This window comes from Rhamphochromis sp. 'chilingali', assembly GCF_963969265.1.
Source record: "Rhamphochromis sp. 'chilingali' genome assembly, chromosome: 16".
NCBI classification, from domain to species: Eukaryota; Metazoa; Chordata; class Actinopteri; order Cichliformes; family Cichlidae; genus Rhamphochromis; species Rhamphochromis sp. 'chilingali'.
In genome coordinates this window covers 5,445,327-5,464,601 of record NC_137943.1, presented here as the reverse complement: position 1 = coordinate 5,464,601, position 19,275 = coordinate 5,445,327, and the positions used below count along the sequence as shown (strand labels likewise).

The window sequence follows — 19,275 nt, the reverse complement described above, 5'->3', positions numbered from 1 at the left end:
CTATGAAGCAGGATTTAAAGATTTAAAGGTAAACATAAGCAACTCTATTACTAGTACACGTCTCCATAATTGTTACTGGTATGATGCTGTTAATTGCACCCCTAATGTCAAACCCAGAGGAAACCCGGGGATAACTTATTGAATAGATAACTAGCTGTGTGTGAACATTTATCCAGCTCAGGAGGATACCCCGAATATGTTTGAATAGGTTTGCTTTATAGTACAAGCCAAATGTATTAAAGGGGAAAAGGTATTTGATATTTAAATGTTTAATTCCCTCTCACCTGTGCATCTCTGTAGTACATCTCATAGGCCTGGATGGTCTTCCGGCTGGCCTGACTGCCATGGTAGACCACCACGTTGAGCTCAGTCCAGGTTCTGAACTCTCTCTCCCAGTTGGGAATGGTGGAGAGCGGTGCAATGACCAGAAACGGCCCTTCAATGCCCTTCATGTAAATCTCATAGAGGAATGTAATCGACTGGATGGTCTTCCCCAGACCCATCTCATCAGCCAAGATACAGTTACGTCTGTGGGGGGACAAAGGCAGACAGACGCCTTTTATATCACCTGTATTTGCGCACACTGACCACAAATTTCTTAAACAGTCTTCCATAAGCTCTTTGCTTATTACATTGCTTCATCCCTTTGGAAAATCTGTTTTCCAAATCAGTGTTCTAATGACAAAAAAAGCTGGAAAATATTTGGGTGTTAGCTCTCCTGTTGGATTTGACTGATTTGACTGAAATGACAATTATTCACATTGGTGCACATAAAAGCACAACAGAGGTCTAAAGGAGATCTGCTTATTTCTAGCTCAAAGTATTTATTCTTGTGCTCTACAGCTCACAATAATCAACTTTTATGCTATACTGGTCTTTGATCCAGCCCCTCAGTTTTTCCCCTTCTTGATGTGCCTGTGACCTCCATATTAGAGATAACTACTCTTTCCGAGTGCAGGGCCTAGAGTAGGAAAAACTGTGTCGAACAGAACTTCCTGACCAGTTTGGAGGCTAAGCTTTCACCTGACAGGGATTATGTGTGCATACACTGATGTGATCATCTGTCTCCCTATGCTCTCTCTCTTCTTCTCTTTGACCTAACCAACTGCTCATTGCTGCCTCTCCCTGAGCCTGGTTCTGCTGGAGGGGAGTTCTTCTATCTCAGCACCGCAAAACGCTCGCTAATAGGGGATTGTTTGTCGGGGTTTTCTCCAGAACACTGTAGAGTTCTGAGAACTCTTTAGCTTAAGAGTCTTTAGCTTAAAAGTATAAAGTGCCTTGAGGGAACTGTTGCTGTGATTTGGCGCTATATTAAAAAACAACAACCCTGAATTGAGCACCACAGAAAAATATGAAGAACACAACAGCTCCAGTTTAAAACAGTCATTTCAATTCCATTTGTGTCGAGCTGCCTTCCTGAACACTTTGGCGGTGTGATTTCAGGCACAGATGATGACGCCAATGGGAAGGCTTAAACAGCAGTGCACCACAGGGCTATTTAATATTCACTTTAATGCCCACTTAAGAATATTAAGTAAGGTGATATCACATGTGCAGACTGACAGAAGCAGTTAGGAGACTAATTCAAAGAAAATGCAATTAATGGTGACTTACGAGTTGTACCAGTTGAAAGTTAGCCAGTTGAGGCCTTCTAGCTGGTATTCCCTGAGTGCGTTGCCGTTCCTGTATTCCCTGGAGCCCTCCAGCTTTTTCCAGTCAGCTGCAGGAGGCCGATCCTGGACACAACAATAAAACAGATAGGGTTATTAAAAAACAGTCAGTGTTAATGACTGCAGTGTTTCATAAAGATGCAGATACTGTTTGTGTGTTTGAGGGGTTAGGATTATGTGTGTTGCTCTGGGTGCTTTTGCTCACTAAAAGCTTTCACCCTTCACAAGTTTTCCTTTGCAAACACTTTTTTCGCCCAAACCCTTTGCGGCAAATAACTGAACCCCAACTGCCTCTCCTGTGAGTCTTCGTCCTGGGAGTGTAACTCCAGAACTACTGAAGGCAATACTGCCCCTTGTTCTGTTTTGCAGTCTTGAAGTTATGCAGAGCATCTTCAGAACAGAATGACAACTACAGTCCAAAATGGTGGAGTTGAGCATTGCTTGTATTGTGTAGGTAGATGGAGACACGACGGCAGAGTAGTCATTCCAGTTTTACTTCTTGGTAATCTACTCAAGTCTGCTACTTGGCAGTCTCCATGAACAAGTATGGCTGGTCATGGAAAAAACAAAAACGCCTACAGGTATGCGGACGTCTGCACGGACCCTTGGGCTCACTGATGACAAGATGTTAGAAGGCATCCAACTGCAGGTGGAGATCCTTTAATCCAGCCAAAGAACAGGGATGGCCAGACAGGAGCCAGCCAGTACGGAAAACATGACAACTGGTCATGAGCATGACAAGCTTTTCTTTTCTTTTAATACATTCAGTGTTTGTTTTCTGTTACATAACACCCTGATTTCAGTTGTGTTTACACTAAACAGCGCCCCTTTCTGGGTAAGTAAAGTTTCAGTCCCAAATTAGCTAAAGGCATTAGCAGCACCGTGCTGTTGAGACAATGAAATACAATCTAGGATGCACACTTGGACAAATTAATGTGATAATACTGCACAGCTTTTAATACAGAACTTTACAACTGGTTGTAGCCATTGGTGGCAGGTATTTTAGCGAGTGAGCTGTACACGTGTTTGATTAGCTCGCAGGACAAAGTCACATTGCAGGAAAAGTTTAACCTAATTCAACTTTTTGGCTAGATGACCCAGGGTTTTTTGGCAGGAGACCTTGCTGACAAAAAAAAACAAAACCCCAGTGTTAGTACCCCGCTGCACTGACAGACTGGATCCATTCTAATAAATGAAAGGGTTATATCTTTCACACATGGTTTCTGTCAGCAGCCTTAGGATGCCTCACTTTTTAAACCACATATTACAAATGAAACTGATGTTGGGTTATTAAGGATTTTTTGACCAACTAAATTGATGGAATTCATCCTCTGGGGAAAAGGCCCTTGGTCCACACTGCAAATGAGGCTAAAAACTGCCTCCCAATGCTGCCACTATATGATGGAGCATTACGAGCACGGCCCTTAAGGAGAAACAGTAGGCAGGAGTTAAAATAGATGGATGCAGGCTGAGGAAAGAGTGATGGAAGGAGAGACCACAGCCAGTCAGCTGCTTCTGTTCAGCATTAAACACACTGTTAGTGGTTTGGCTTGGCCACAAGAGCAGGGCGTATGTGTGCGAGTGTGTAAGACCGCAAAAACGTGGCCCTGTGGAGAGCAGTTAAGGGAGCTGTAAATCTGGAAGAGGAAGGAGCAGACAGCAGGCCAATACACACGAACACGCCTATAAGGAGGAGACTAGGAGACAGACAGCACCCAAAGCACAGCCACTCACCACTCTCTTAGTGTTGGGCGTGCGTGCTCCGATACGCTCAAATTCGTCTATCTTGGACTGGTCGATGTCGGCCTTCAGCTCCCAGGTGGAGTCTTCGTAAGGCAGACTGCACCACTTCACCAGATATAAGGTCACCGTCTGCACACATAAAACACAGGGCGCTTTGGTGAGTGTGGGTGTAGAGAAAAAAAAAAGAGAGGCTCAAGCCCAATGAAAGAGATCAAAGCACCTCTCCATTTTCATCTGTGCTCTCTGAAATGTCCAGGACACGGTCCACCTCCACATAGTCAGGGTTAAAAGGCTCATCATCCATCTGCAGAGAAAAGAAGTGGAGTTTTAAGATACACTGAATATGAAATAATGAGGCCTTGCAGAGTAAACTCCTCTGTATGAAATGTGTTCTTAGTTTTATCTACCCAGCTTTTCTATTTAACAGCTCTATATGAAACTCAAGTCAGTGTCTGTATAAAGCAAAACTCTGGGGGGGGAAAAAACAATTTTATAGCCAGCAACATTTCTTGACACATTCCATTCAGAAGCACTCCTTGTGAGTGGTTACTTCCATGCAGCGGAAGGTCTGGTTTGTGGTGCAGCGTTTTGGTCTTACCTCAGTTATAAAGGTGTTGAGTTGTTGCTTGGCCTTAAACCTCTTGACCTTCTGGTGTATCCTCTTGTCCTTTTCTAGTTCCTCCAGGTCAGCCCAGCGACAGTGGAGGTATGAACTGAGAAGCACAAAATAAATTTCACATCAGTCATTTCAAAGAATTGGATGCTATAAACTAGAGGAAGAAAATCGTATGTGATGTCGTAGGGAGATCTCCAAGTCTATCAGCTAGAGTACTTCTTACAGAAACTGTGTCTCACGGATTAAAGACATTTGTATCTCTGTTCTGGACTGCTTAGTCAAAAGTCTGGTAAAGTCCATCACCTCCGATTTGACACCAGTGTTTTTGTGCAGATGTGTCCCCCAAACATCCAAATTAAATCTACTTCAATGTCTGCATATATCAGCTCTCCTTGCCTTCTATGGCTGTGAGCTCAAAGTATTTCGGACTCTGAATCAGACAGTAGAAGCTCTCCAAACTCATGAAAAATGTATTGTTTCCGGCATATCATAGACTTAATTATTATTGAGAAAATAATTGATCTAGTATTAGTTGTATCCCTGTCCAAAGGAGGGTTAATTCTTTAAACTGCCAGCTGCTAAAATCAAAGCTGAAGCGAATCAGGAATTAAGCACACTTTATTTATGTTAAATGCTGGGGGGACTGAAAACTACATTATTTGCATGTTGGGGTCAAATTTGCTTAGAGAACAAGCAACTTTAAATTGTTTTTGTAAAATGCATTTTTACATTTCACACAGCAAGAGACAGAAATGACACAGGTATCTAATGAATGAAAAGCATTCCATGTGCTTATCATTGTGATAGGATGCAACTGCACCAGTTTTGTTAATAATGTGAGAGAGGATCTGGGTCACATACTTAAAAATGTCCCTGTGTTCACTGAAATAGGTCTTTAAATAAATAGAAAAAAGAAGAACGAGGCAGCTCTGATGTGAAAGAAAAAGAGCAAAAAAACCAAAAAAAAGCCAAGCTACTACTCACAAGCCCTTGAACTTGACGTAGAACTCCTCCACCGCCACTTCCTCCCCCGACTCCCGCTGAAAAGAAAAACAATACAAAAAAGGGATCATAATCACAGCAAATACAGCAGCTGCAGAAGTGGCTCAACATTATTATACAACATGTGGTCGAAGTAGTGAAGGAGCCTGCACGTGAGTTTCACTCTGACACGTCATTCAACAGTAAACTGTCTCAAACTGAGAGAAAGGGGTGCCCTTCATGTAATGTGTAAGCAGCCTTGCACCTATTTAACATTTTGGCTACAACATGCTGATCAAAAATAAATAAGGCTGTTGAAGAAGTTTTAATGGGTTTTAACAGGAAATACTTGAACAAATTCAACTGCTAAAATCTGTGTGACTGAGCATTTTGTTTCATAAATGCATAAAAAGGGGAAATACCAAAACAGTAGCTCTTTCAAGCAAGGCTGTCCACTTTCATTCACCATTACTACTGCACACACACCCTCTACCATGCTACTACTACCGTAATGCCATGAATCATCAATCACACACACACCCTGCCTGAGGAAACGCTAGTTTGGCGTCTGGTGTAGCTAGTATTGCGGTTTTGGCTGTGTGCCAAGCCCGAGGTCAACTCTGAACAGAGCTGCAAGAGAAAAAGAGTGGTGTGAGTGTGCTTGTGCACGGGAGTGTGTTGTGGTGGTGGGCGAGGGGGATAACCCATTGGCAGCTGGCTAGCAAAGGAGAGTTGGCTGGCGATTGTGTGTGTGCGCTTGTGTTGGCTCAGGGATGATCTCTCTTTAGACAAGGCGTAGAAAACAAAGCAAGGCCGACACCTACACACAGTCAATCGCAGGCGCACACAGAGCTCAGAGCATACACATGCTGAAATATAAGGAATCTGCTTTCCAAGTGAAAACATGCTGCATAAGCAACGTATGTATGTGTAATGTGCTTATGTCAACTGTGGGAAGGCTAATCACATGACGCAAACCACGACTCTGGCCACCCTGTGGATCTGTGTATTGTGTTAGTGTCATTAGGGTGTGGATCTGTGCAGCTCACTTGTTTTTTGGAGGTGCGCATGCCCATGATCTTCTCTACAACTGGTCCTTCAGCTTCAGCCACATCCTGGAAACACAGAACAAGCAAATTCATTCACCGTGCTGGATTGTTTCATGTGATGTCTGGATTGGATACTGGTCTGATCTGGATTTAAAAAAATAATAAAAATCTAGCTCGGGTATTAGTTACATCAGGCCAATCTGTTATGTTCAATGCTGTGCGTTTACTACACCACATGTTAGCAGAAGTGCACTGGTTGCAATCCAACACAACATGAAGGAAGCTGACAGCAAAGCGTTGTCAATTTGGATGCATTTCCTCCTAACTGCCTGCTTCAACAACGTTTACTTCCTATATTTGCTGTAGTTGTTGAACTAGCTGCAAACCAATCAAATGATTCGAGATGAATGCAAAGCTCACTCTTAATATATTCATCACTCCACTTATGGTAACATAAGTACATGGACATTGTCAACAACTTGATTACAATGATTTCACTTCATGTGTCTCTTGCCAGCTTCGTTCCACATTTCAGTACATCAATGTTCAAATGCAGCCTTACACATGTTATTCCAAACGGGCAAATATGACAAACAGCATCATTCAATCGCGTCATTTAGCTTCTGACAAGTGGTTCACTGAAGACAAACCAAAAACTGAAATCTTGGCTGCACCTGTTGCTGCGATGAGGACGATGGAGACTTTGGCGATGGCGAGTCGTCTCCGCTGTCATCGTCTTCAGAGATCCTGAACTCCAGATCCTCTGTGTACCTCTTCCTCTTCACCTGACGGCTAGACCGACGCTTCTGATAAACAGAGGGAGAGTAAGAACATTTAGGCTACGTTCACACTGGACGTCTTAATGCTATTTTTGATCAAATCTGATTTATTTTTGTCTGTTTGTTCACACTACAAATAAAATGTGACAGTAAACGCGCTCTAGGGTGAACGGTTCACGGCTCTCAAAGCAGCCCACATGCGCAAAAGAAGACGTCACACACAAAGCGTGTTTACGGAAGAAAAAAAATGGCGGCTACAGAGCTAGTAGGTGTTGTTGCAGCAGTCTATCAATTTCTGCACAGTCGTAACCGACAGAATTTTGACAAATTAATTAGAGAAAGGACACTGAGAAAAAAGAGAGCCCGTGCTTTAACAATGGCCACCATGCTTTCTTGTTTGTCTTCTCCGGTGCTGATAATTGGCATCTGTCTTATGTCAGTGACGTAAAAGAGCAAAAAAACAGCAGTCACTTTCGAAAACATCAGTATGTATCGGATTCAGTAACACATACGAAAGTGACCCAGGTCAGATTTGAAAATATTGGATTTGTGCTGTTCAAACTGTCATAGCAAAGTCGGATTTGATGCACTTTCGCCTGCAGTGTGTAGCCTTAGTCATCTGCGAGATCTCAGTGATTTTTGCCTTCCTCCTTCCACTAACTGTACAGCAAATTAACTTAAAAATTCTGATGACACTCATTGTATTGTATATTTCCTCCTTTTTCTATGCTTCACTACACTTTACTACATGCTGTACAAAGTGAGCCACTTCACTGCCACTTGCTGTAGTGGTTCTACTATATTTACTCCTCTTCCTCAGGTGGAGACTTCACCTATTTTACTTATTTTATCCAGCCGTTTTGTTTTAGTGTCATTTTTTGATTCGATTTTGCTTTGTACATTTATTACATTTTTATTTAGCATTTTATTGTGGTTCTTTTTAGTCTTTTAATTTATTATTTATTGTGCAGAATATTTTTCTACTTCACTATTTTAATTCTATTCTACTTTCTTAGATATATAACACAGATTTCATTGTTGTTGTATGCGTTTACTGGCTGCATTTAGGCTGCTATCCCAACTTTTGGGATGAATATAATATCCTACCAAATCTGCACTGGTAAGCGGAAAATGAAGGGCTGTACGTCATCATTCACCAGGCATTATTATTTATTATTCACTATTCTGTACCATATCGCCCAGCATGTTATCCATATTTAAAAAACCAAAACCTTTACAATTCAAGGGGCTCAGAATGTTTCAACATAAGAGTGCGAAAACAAACTAGGGTAGCAGCCTGGAGAGGACATGTTTAAGGGGACATACAGCTGCTAAAGTGCTTTCCTGTTTGAATTAGAGCTACAACTCTTCATACAGCTAATAGCCAGATGCTACTCTCTTCAAGATCCACATAATTATATCTGCACATAATTTCATGAATCTGTTTATGGGTTCATGGATGCGTTCCAAATTCTAAACCAGTACTTAAAAGTATATTTTCAACTATTCTCTGCAGCCTATACCACACTTGAAATGTAAAATTAAAAAAAAAAAAAGAAAAAAGAAAATGAATGCAGCAGCTGAAAAGTTGCTGATGATGCATGATGTCAACTTGACAGGAGGGCTTATCTGCTTGGTCTGTCAACATGGCTGGTTTACAACACAAACAGCAGACGCCTGCTGGCTCAGTGCCGTCTATCTCTACAGGCCGTGACACAGATCTGCAAAGGTTTTCATGACCTCCTGCTTTTTTAAATTACTCTGTACATGTGTTTTAGTCCTGCTTTTATGGCATTGCAAAACTTTCTACGACAGCTTTCCTTTTCATACCTGTACGCCATCATCATCCTCTTCCTCGGGTGGAGACAGAGGTGGAGACTTCACCTCAGCATCATCGTTGACCGAGAACTCTCTCTTTCTCTTTGAATCCTTCTTAGCAGCACTGGCCCCACCCTCTGACTCCACTTTTTTACTGTTACAGGATACAATGGAAAGAAGAGAGAGAGAGAAAAAACCCAAGTTAGAATGAGCTCATCAAAAAAAAAGAAAAAAGTGTCTAACCACAAAATAAAGCCATTATTCAAAGTACTACCTCTTTTACATGTGCGCGCCCTTGTCTGTCCCCAAGGCAATCGCCATGTTTGATTTACCCATTTAGAAATCATTAGTGTGCCTCAGGCTCTGGCACACAGGGGGTTAATGTGATGAAAGACTGCATGGAGGCACAGGGAGAGAGGGAGCAAGAAAGAGAGGGGGTGGGGTGGAGGGCAGAAAGAAAGACCCAAAAGGAGGGAGGGAGGGAGAGAGAGACAGGCAGACAGAAAGAGAGAGGGAGGGGGAGAGCAAGGCCTGTGAGAGGAAGGGGGAGGGGCTGAGGGGCCCCCAGGCTTCTTCCAATCTATGGCATGGAAAGAAAGAGGAGCTGGCTCTGTCTGAGAGCTTGTGTGCATTCACACCACAGAGGTGAGAGGACACTCGGCATCCTTCTGTCTGGCACGCAGCCTCGCATTTCTACCCCTTCCAAACGGCAGATGTTTGTACGATGCAGGTTGAGTGACACCTCTGTTTGAACCATTCATCTCTAAAGTGCCAAAGACTATGAATTCACATAAGATATGCGGGAATCCCATCCAACACCCCCAAAAAGTTGTCCTTTCTTCAACAGAGCCTGGAGGCTGTTGAGCTGAGCCCAGTAAACTGTTTTATTTTAGCAGGTACAGAGACCTTGTACAACAATGGAGAGGTCATGCTGAGGCAGGGATCACACTACTGACTAGTTAATTTTCAAATGTTAATTTTTTCCTTTCTGGGTTTCAGTTTCAAAACTAGATGTATTCTGAAAATCTGACAACGAAAAGCCCAATCTTTCAAACCAGTCCGAGCTTATTAGCCTTTAACTACTCTGCACCTGCAATCTAAAAATCAGATGACAGAATACTGAGAAAACAGTATCACACCTTACTTTTTACAGCTGTGCGCACCAAAAACACTCAGAAACACAAAGCAACTCTGGTCATGATCACATAGTTTTCGTGTTAATGTAACCTAAAGCATCACCACAGATTTCACTTTTACACCCACTGTGGAATCCTAATGAAGGGTTCAGATGAAAACAAAATGCATTTTCTCCTCATAGTTGATAAAATGCAAAGACGCACACTGATGCAAATGGCTGTTGAGTGACACAAAGTTGGAAATACTTTGAAGCTGTGTAATAAACATTGTTGTACACTACCCAGTGATGGTGTTTTCCTGGCAACTACTTTACTAGTTTATTGAATGGGAGAAAAGTCTAAAAGTGAGACAACACTCAAAGTTGAAATACTGTTTGGGCATCTGAAACTATGAACAAATGTCTGTAACACAACACACACATAAGTTTGGTAGTGTAACTCCAACATGATCTAACAATACTTTGAGCACAGGGTCAAAGTATTTTCAACTTTTTGCCGCTCGCCAGGCTTCTGCATCATTCTGCATTTTGGGATTTTATCAGTTGTGAGAAAACCTAGTTTCATCTGAATCCATCATATATTACAAAAAAAACTAATTTGTAGGCAGCAAGAGTGTGCCATTTATTTTTGCATGAAAATTGCAAGCAATAATTTAGGTCTTCAGTAGTACTTTGGAAGGAAAATGGTCCCACGACTGACTTAGGGTTGAATATTTGTGGGTTTTGAAACAGTCCGAAAAAACAAACAAACAAAACTACAGCAACTTTATTTGCTAGAAACCTAGGAGGTATCATTCATACTTGTTTCAAACAGGATCAGGATCACCTGATTCTTGGTAGGTGCATAATTTTATACTTTTCACGATAAACACAGAGTGAACAACGTTATCTTCTTAGATTGCTTTCATCACTCCACTTGAGACCTCACCTTTGAGACACTACATGGCTTATATAGAGCAAACAATCAGAAATACTGCATAAAGCTTCAATTAACAGTTACTGGAAGACTTGACCCACAAGTTACAATCTGCAGCAATGGAAATGTACAATGGTATTCTATGACAAAGTGGCTGACACCTGCCTGCAAAGAGAACTTTGCAGTGGATAGTTGTTTTTTTTAAAATATGTTGTTACATAAAAGTTACTTTTGAAATAACTGGCTACAGATGGAATCCATGATTTTAAATAAAAAGTCAATGCTGGCAAAAATTTGAAGGCTAAGGACACTGCATGTTGATAAAAGACAAAAAAAGTACTGTTAAAAGGTTTCATAAGTGATTAGCTGGCAGCGGGGATTAGCAAATCCAGCTAATTTGCAAACATGGAACTGGATCCACAATCAAACTGACTATCTAAACCAAGCTTTACACTCCACTTTACAACATGTTGATTTATTTCAGAGTAAAAGTTATGTCAGGCCATCAGGCAACAGCAATTTGTTCCACTAACTAACCTACTATGAAACAGAACATAACCATTTGTGTTGCTGCCTGTAGTGTATGGCCGATCTCCTTTCTCTGCTCTGTGCCTGTGTCGCTCGTCCCCTTTCCTGCTTGGTGCCTCTCTCCCTCCTTCCCTCCTGCTCGCTCACTCACCCTCCCTCTACATCTCTCACCCCCTCTCTGTCCCTGGGGCCCTTCTCCTTTCATCCTCACGCCAAGAGCAATCACCATCTCCGTGGTAACGGCTGGTCATGTGACCTGCACCTGTTCCTCTGGCTGGTCGCCACACGCTGGAGCCATCTGGCCACACACACAAGCACGCACACAAACACACTTCTCCACTTGGCTGCCTTCTCTCTCTTCCTCCTAGCTTCGTCACGGCCCCACTTCTTAATCGCACCCTCACCTCTCTGCAGCTTTTCATGCTCAATCCATCGTCTTTCATCGTTTCAACACTCTTCTAAAGATCTGATTTTCTGTCCAGTTTAATTAGCAAAGAATATATATCAACATTTACTTTATAAAAGGGCTAAAGCAACTTTTGCTTGAAACAAATGTTTACCTGAAAATGTGACTTTAGAATATAGTGTACTCTACTATTCCAGTATGCCTGTGGTGCAAGCATATACTTGAATGCATTATGACATCGCTACAACTGTGTTTACATGAACAAAACCCATCAAGTTCCTAAAAAGGAATAAATGAGTCAAACAAATCTTGTAAGATAGTGTAGATTCTTTTCTTGCTTCTATATCCCTGCCTGCTCCCGCTGGCTGCAAACAAGACACTCTGTTATCAACTCATCTCTTTAAGGAACTTGACCTAAGCCACCTATTACAGCATAAACCTAACATAAAAGATTCACGCAGCTACGGTTACGTCATTCACTGGTTAGCAAGAGGACGTTGCAACGCACCAAGTACGCAGACTCCAAAAAAACAAAAAACAAAAATCCAAAACAAAGTATAACAGGAAGGAATACATGGCCATCAGGCCTCCAGCTGTCCATTTCCACAACAGAGTGTAATCTAGGCTTTGGCATTTTGAAGCCTCAAGTGAGCAATAATTAGATCTGACACTGAAACCGAGGGCAGTTATTAATAGTTTTGTATTTGTTTTTTTAGTTTTTGTTTTCACTTCGGTATTAGCGCAGTTAGTTGCAAAAGTGGTTTTTAGTTCATTTTGTTTGAAATGTGTTTTATTAGTTATGAAAGTTAGTATCTTCAATTATTACAATATGGAGGCCATTCATCAGGGGAAACGTTCAGGATATTCAGAAGAGACATTACAAGTCAAATATGAATCGGAAAGCCTCACATCCGTCTGGAAGTAACAAAGACTAGAACTTCAGGCACTTCCAATATTTTATCTAGGGGTTTGTTTGTTTTTTTGAGTTATTTGAGTAATTTTTAAGCCAACAATATCAATTCTGTTTTCATTTACCACTTTCCTCATTTTTTAAATTTCCATTTCAGGCACCCACAATGGTTTTGTTGTCCCCATAATGTGGAATATATTTTATACAAAATGTATGCTTCCCCCCCCCCCCCAAAGCAAATAAAACCAACATGAAAGAACTGTGGTGATGTATTTGGTCAGGGCTCCACCAACGACAGCCTGTGATAAGACCAACAGTGCCACAAATCTCACAATGGGACTGCTGCTATGAGCTGTGTCTACTGGCTAACCGATAAGAATGAAGCATGAAATTACACTGTTAATTTGCTGAAAACAAAAAGAAACAAAAAAAACAAACAAAAAAACAAAAACAAAGAAGGAAAATACAATATAAAACAAATTGTTTGGGATTGCAACAAAGAAGTAGTTGTGGCAGCAGACTTGTTTGTATGATGTGCCGTTACCATGGGCCAATGGAGACAAAACATGGGAACAAATGGCAACAACCACCCTTGTTTTGGGCATGATTCACAACAGATTATCACTGAAGAGTTCACATTCAAACTTGGCCTAACCAAGTTCATCAGCCCTATCTATGCTTACAACACTGCACAAATTGTAGTCACCTGAAGATTACATTAATAGACTGCAATGTCGTCCATCATTTTAGGTTTACTTAATAAAAGTAACGTAAAACACTGTTAGGGTTTTGTTTTTGTAAATAATGTGGTAATTTACTTATGCACACCTTCACTGAAGTAACCTGCTGTGTGTGTCAGTGAGGAGCTAATATGCTCCTTTCAGACCGGGATAAAGGAAAGACAGGAAGCCGAGCAGTGGAGTAAAATATTGGGATACAAAACGAAACCGAAGAAGAAGGGCGGAGTGGAACAGACACCTGCTGCTGTGATGAGTCATACCACTGAACCCCCATACACAGATCCACACAAAAAGTCCAGAAGGCAATGCACATACGCTTCTGTGTGTGTTCAGAAAGTGCTGTATTTGCACACAAGGTGTCTGCATGCATGTCTGCCTTCTTTGTGTGTACAGCAAACAAATCACCCTTGTGCATGCACACGTACACGCATATATGCACACACATCAAGGGAAGGGTGTGGCGCTGAGAGCTGTGTTATTTATAGATGTACTTCCTCAGAGAGGGAGCGCATGCGAGCAAGGGAAAAAGAGGATGGAGAGACAAGGCAAGGTCAAAGGAGAGGAGTGAGCTGACTGGACGAGTAAACCACCTGATTCTCCCGGCTTCGCTCACATAAGCACACACTCAGACCGTCCTGAACAGCTGAGACCATCTTCAATTTTCATTTATTTTGTCTGCTCATTAGGATCCAGTTGGCCTGCACAAATTTGTGGGGCAAATTTTTAACCTTTTCAAGCAAAACAGCTGCAATTGGAGGAACTTATTCATGCTCTCCGGTGTTAAAAACTGAATAACCATCAAGATATCCAGCAAAAAAAAAAACAACTTGTGTCAACAGGTACTGCAATCATCTAATACAGGATAAAACTTGCCTAACTAAACTCAATTTAGCTTACAACCGAGTATCTATCCATCAATGTAAGATGCTGGCAAGCATCATGAGCCTAACGTATAGGCACAGCTTGTGACAATGCCACAAACCTGTAAATAAAAGAGCAAGAACCAAATGAAAACCACTTGTGTTCAAAGGGTTAAACAGCACAGCGGAACATCTTGGTTACACTGATTAAGCAAAGACTTCAGTCTGCTCCTGTGGTGGTTTATTTGTTCGTAAGGAGATGCAAATACACACAGCAGAGAGAAAACATACTGTAGTATGGTATGGGCCACAAGAAAAACCCTTGAGCTTTGAAGATTATTTCTCTACCCACTGGTGGAAATCTCACATAAATCCCCCCAAAATGTAACGGAACATATGTGCTAGTGGCCTTGCAGAGCCTTGTCAAAGTTGGCTTTAGATCAAAAAGTTTAGCACTAATGGGTACATTTCATCAGGTTTAGAAAGGAATTCCAGCCCCTTGAAAAAGACAACACACAAAAAAAAAATGAAAGCTCAAATTTATAAAAGCCTTAAGATTAGATTGCAATTAAAAACATACCATTAAAATTAATGGTATGTTGCACAGTTGTATCTACTTGTCATATAGATACAACTGTGATACAACAAGTGAGAGACCAGTGTAAAACTCCTCAGTGACAATCAATACAAGCTATATACTTACATTACAGCCAGCTGGCTGATCCAATAACTACTACAGAAAGCCTTGTTACACATCTTTGCTCCTCATCATTAAATAATTTACTGATTGTTAAAAATTATAATACGTCTGTTGAAATAAACAGGCAGGCAGTTTTGCTGGAGATAACTTTAGCAGACAAGATATGGTTAGGTGAATGGTAAATGGAGTGGTATATATTGCTTTTCCACTCAATTTAAGCACTCAAAGCTCTTTCTTGTACAAGTCTCATTCTTCAAATCCACTCACACTCAGTTCAATCTGACTGATGAGGATCAATCCACTGACGGCCCACTCACCCACCCCAGATGGCTAGTTACATTTTGCTGTGGGTAACTAGTGACAGTTAACTCATAGCATTAACTTTTTTTAATTTCAAAACAACTGACAGCAAGCCAGCAAGCCCCAGGTGATTAGATAATTGTAGATATGATTTTATCCACAGCTGGCAGCGAGCTGGCTAACCTTAGCTTACCACTCAGGTGGCGCAAAATTATATTTGAAGGATTCTAGGGATGTCACCAGAACTAATGCTTACAATACCTTTCAATCCGTAAAACAAAAGGTACTATTTTTACTTTTTCTTTTTTAAATACGCTGCCTCATACCGCTGTATCAGCCAGTCTTTGATAACTGAAGGGGGCAGCATGCGCCCACAAGTCTTCTCGTATAGCCTTAGACGCAGCAGAAGGACGACATATACAAGCACCGGAAAAAATACATGTACAAGATGTATTTCACTGATAAGAAATGCAGTAGGAGTTGGGTAATAACTGCATAAAGGTAACATGCAAATGAAGGTATCATTCTTTTCAGACCAAAGGAAGAAGTGCTTGCTTTCGGAAAAGCACCTACAGGACCAGCATCTAGTCAGCAAGACCCATTTCTTTCAGGAACTCATAATACAAATTTTCTAATAGACACTTTGAGTTGCAAAAACCATGTTCACAAGTCATGGTTTGCAAGAAACCATGACTTGTGAAGAGCTCAACTTAATGAAAGCAATGACAAACTTCTTCTCAAAATATGGAGATTTACTGTTGCCTTGCTCATGTGCTCAAAACTTCACTCCTCGGCTTAAATTAGAAAGACAAAGGAAGGGGGAACAAGGGGAGGGCAGTGAAGAGGAAAAGATGAAAGGATACACTCCTCTTTGTCAGGAAGGGGTGGGACTGGAGGGAGGAGAAGGGAAACGAGAAGAAAGAATAAAACAGAAGATAGTTGGGTGATTGCAGAGGTCCACCATTTTAGAGCAGCAGTGAATGGCCGGCAGCCATTATTATGCTAAATTAACCTGGGAGCTCCAGGCCGCCACTCAAGATGGAGGAAAGCCTGACAACAGATAAGAGCTAGTTTACCAACACACACACACACACACACACACACACACACACACACACACACACACACACACACACACACACACACACACACACACACACACAGAGAGAGAGTTGAGAATGGACTCCTCACCCCCACATTTCCCACTGCCCTCACACTCACACAGTGTTGAGCTCAGGGTGTGGATTGGTCAGCAGCATGGCCTTCATTACCATTAGACGCAATTTTCTGCCACAAAGATTAGCAATGGCCCCTCCCCCAACACATGCATTCGCCCACACACACACACTGCCCACCACCCCCACATTACACACACACACTCGCTCCAGCTGCCTCCCCCCTCTTTCCACACGCCCAAACTCTTTTCCAGTGGCCGGTGCATGCACACACACCTCCCCCAGTGTTGACCCCACTTGCTGCTTTGGCCCTCCCTCTTCCTTGGGATAAAAGACTCCAAGAGGAAAGAGAGATGGGCCACGGACTACGGAAGAAGGAGAGAGAAATGGGGGGCCATCCTGACACATTCCTCAGACCGATCGAGTTTCCACCTTCACAATGAAACCGCTGCTGATACTCTCATACGCAAACACCCTGAGCTCTTCTTGCCCAGGAAGGCTCTCTGACTGACTGGAAGAAACCAAGGGAAAGAGTAGCCACCGATTCAGAAAAACAGCTGTTTAAACGTGTATTTCTTAGGGAAAGTGAAAAAGGGGATGTGATAAATGAGAGAGGAAGGGTGTGAAAAGGCAGGGATAAGACTACAGAGTAAACAAAGTGAACTGAAGGTGATATCGGCAATCGCTGATAGGTGCTGGAAGTTACTCATCTATAACCTTGTACAGGAAGTTTAAACAGGCCCTCACTCTTCCTCCAGAATTAAATGTGTAATACTGAATGTTAAAAACGGTGGCAGTTTAATTTTTATTAATAACATTAACAAAAATGTTATTCGTGTTGTTCTTCAGAGACTTTCGACTAAAAACCAAAAACGAGTTCTTGGCTCTTCTCTTTGTTTAAAAACGAAGCCTGACTCTGTTTTAATATTAGCGGTAAATGCAACTGATCCTCAGATGTGCCCATTAGCAGGCCTTTGATCACTAACTCACACTTGTACACAGGGTGCAGCGGCTCACTGCTCAGGAGTTGTGACCCTTTTGGTTCCCCGTGCTTGCCCATGATGGGCCTAGAGATGTCTGTCTGTATCTGCACATACTATTTTTGTGCATTGCATCTACACTCAAGACAGCTTCAGCATTTGACATTAAAATCGAGATATCTCCAGCATGCTGAACTTCAGCACTTGAAATGTTACCCACATGACCCGAGACTGCCCGAGCTACCCTCCTCAAATTGATCCGCTTCTGTTTTCATGTGGAACTGAAATCTTCACAGTTCCACTTAGTGGTTAATGGTGCCAAATGCACCGTTGGGACGCTCTGGACATGAGCTCTTTACAGCTGATGAGAAATAAGCCCTTTCACCTGTTACCTGACACTTTAATCTGGTTTACTACAGTGACGTCCCACTCAACACCAACTATGACACACACAGTGACCGTAATAGTGCATTAGTCCTACCTGGTTTTTTTGGGAGTCTTGGGCTTGGAGCTCTTGGCCTTCTTCTCCTTGGGCTCTTTGGGGGTCTTGGGTGTTTTGGGCGTCTTCGGGGTCTTGGGCTCTTTGCCCTCAGTCTTCTCCTTTGGTTTCTTTTTCCGTTTTTTCTTCTCTTCCACCGGTGGTGAACTTCCCTCTAAAAGTTCTGTGCCAGTAATGTGTTCACCACCATCACTTCCTGTTCCTGGAAATTCAGACTTTACGTCTTCCTCGCGTCCTTCTCCCGCTTTCTTCCCTGTACCTTCTTCCTCTCCATCCACTACTTTTGCCTTCTTCTTCTTCTTCTTTTTTGGCTTGGTCTCCTGGTCGTTGGGCTTCTCTGTGCTGATAGGCTGACCGGGGGCACCGGCACCAACTGTTGGCCTGTCAGGAACCGCCATCAAAACGTCACCTGACGGGTCCGTGGGGGAATGCTAACAGGAAGGAGAAAGACATGCAAGTTACTCGTCAATTGAAAATTAGAGGCACTGAGAGAATAATACATACATTTACTATAACAAATTACAGAGAAACTGAACATAGCATTAATGTAGACAGTCCAGGAATGGTGCAAAGCCGCTGCCAGGAGATCAGCTGATCTCAATGCAAACAAGATGTATGCAATGTTATATAGTGTGCGCCATTCATGTTGCCTTAGCAGGGCCCCATTTTCTGTGCATCTACAAGCAGCTTTACAGTCCACCTCCACCCAGTCTTCCGCTTTCATGCTGCATCTAGTTTAGTGTCTTATCAGTTATTATTGATGCCTGTTCTCTGCTGAGGTCTTACGCTTGCTCTCCCTACCTCTGGTCATTCCCTCAAATATATTTACATATATTGGGATGCTCTCAGGAAGTAGAGCAGTTCATCTACTGATTAGGAAGGTTGGTGGTTCAATCCCTGGCTGCTCCAGTCTGCATGCCAAACATTATTGTCAAGATACCAACTCCAAGTTGCTCTCCAATACATCCATCGGAGTAAGAATGTCTGTGATTGACAGATAGGAAGCACTTAATAGAACAAAGTGTTTGTGTGAATGAGGCAATAAAGCGCTTCGAATGCTCCAGGAGAGAAGAAAAGCGCTATATAACAATTTACCATTTATTCCAACAATCTCAATTTGCTGACATGTGAGGGATCTTTTATTGAGGCTATGATTATTATTTTCTCACTGATTCATTCAAAAACTGTGGCAAAAAAGTACCCAGAAATACACAGGAGTACCTGAACAGGCCAATAACAAAAAGGTGTACCACATCAGTGCAGAGTTTCAGAGTTAAAATCTAACTACAGCATAAATATACCACAGAAGCAGAAAAACAAAAACAAAAAAACTGGGGCTCAAACACTGATTACTCTACCATATGATCGTGTTCTGCCTGCAGACAAATATAAAATTGTAAATTCTCAAATGAAAGAATTTTTGTTTTTTTGTTTAAAATGACCTCGGTGGTTAATCAACCTTATCAGTTT

The 19,275-nt window shown here is 42.0% G+C and overlaps 1 protein-coding gene across 2 annotated transcripts in view; it reads right to left on the bottom strand.

Annotated features, from left to right (window-relative positions):
• Nucleotides 1-19,275, bottom strand: part of chd7 (chromodomain helicase DNA binding protein 7) — a 73,303-nt gene that overhangs the window by 24,425 nt on the left and 29,603 nt on the right. For both annotated transcript variants that reach the window (XM_080906935.1, XM_080906934.1), the window contains exons 4-13: nucleotides 17,788-18,236; nucleotides 8,669-8,810; nucleotides 6,734-6,865; nucleotides 6,060-6,125; nucleotides 5,014-5,069; nucleotides 4,012-4,126; nucleotides 3,634-3,717; nucleotides 3,405-3,542; nucleotides 1,615-1,736; nucleotides 285-528 (exon numbers count right to left, since the gene is read on the bottom strand). In XM_080906935.1, coding sequence (XP_080763061.1) covers nucleotides 285-528; nucleotides 1,615-1,736; nucleotides 3,405-3,542; nucleotides 3,634-3,717; nucleotides 4,012-4,126; nucleotides 5,014-5,069; nucleotides 6,060-6,125; nucleotides 6,734-6,865; nucleotides 8,669-8,810; nucleotides 17,788-18,236 — 1,548 coding nt within the window. The remainder of the gene's footprint in view (nucleotides 1-284; nucleotides 529-1,614; nucleotides 1,737-3,404; nucleotides 3,543-3,633; nucleotides 3,718-4,011; nucleotides 4,127-5,013; nucleotides 5,070-6,059; nucleotides 6,126-6,733; nucleotides 6,866-8,668; nucleotides 8,811-17,787; nucleotides 18,237-19,275) is intronic.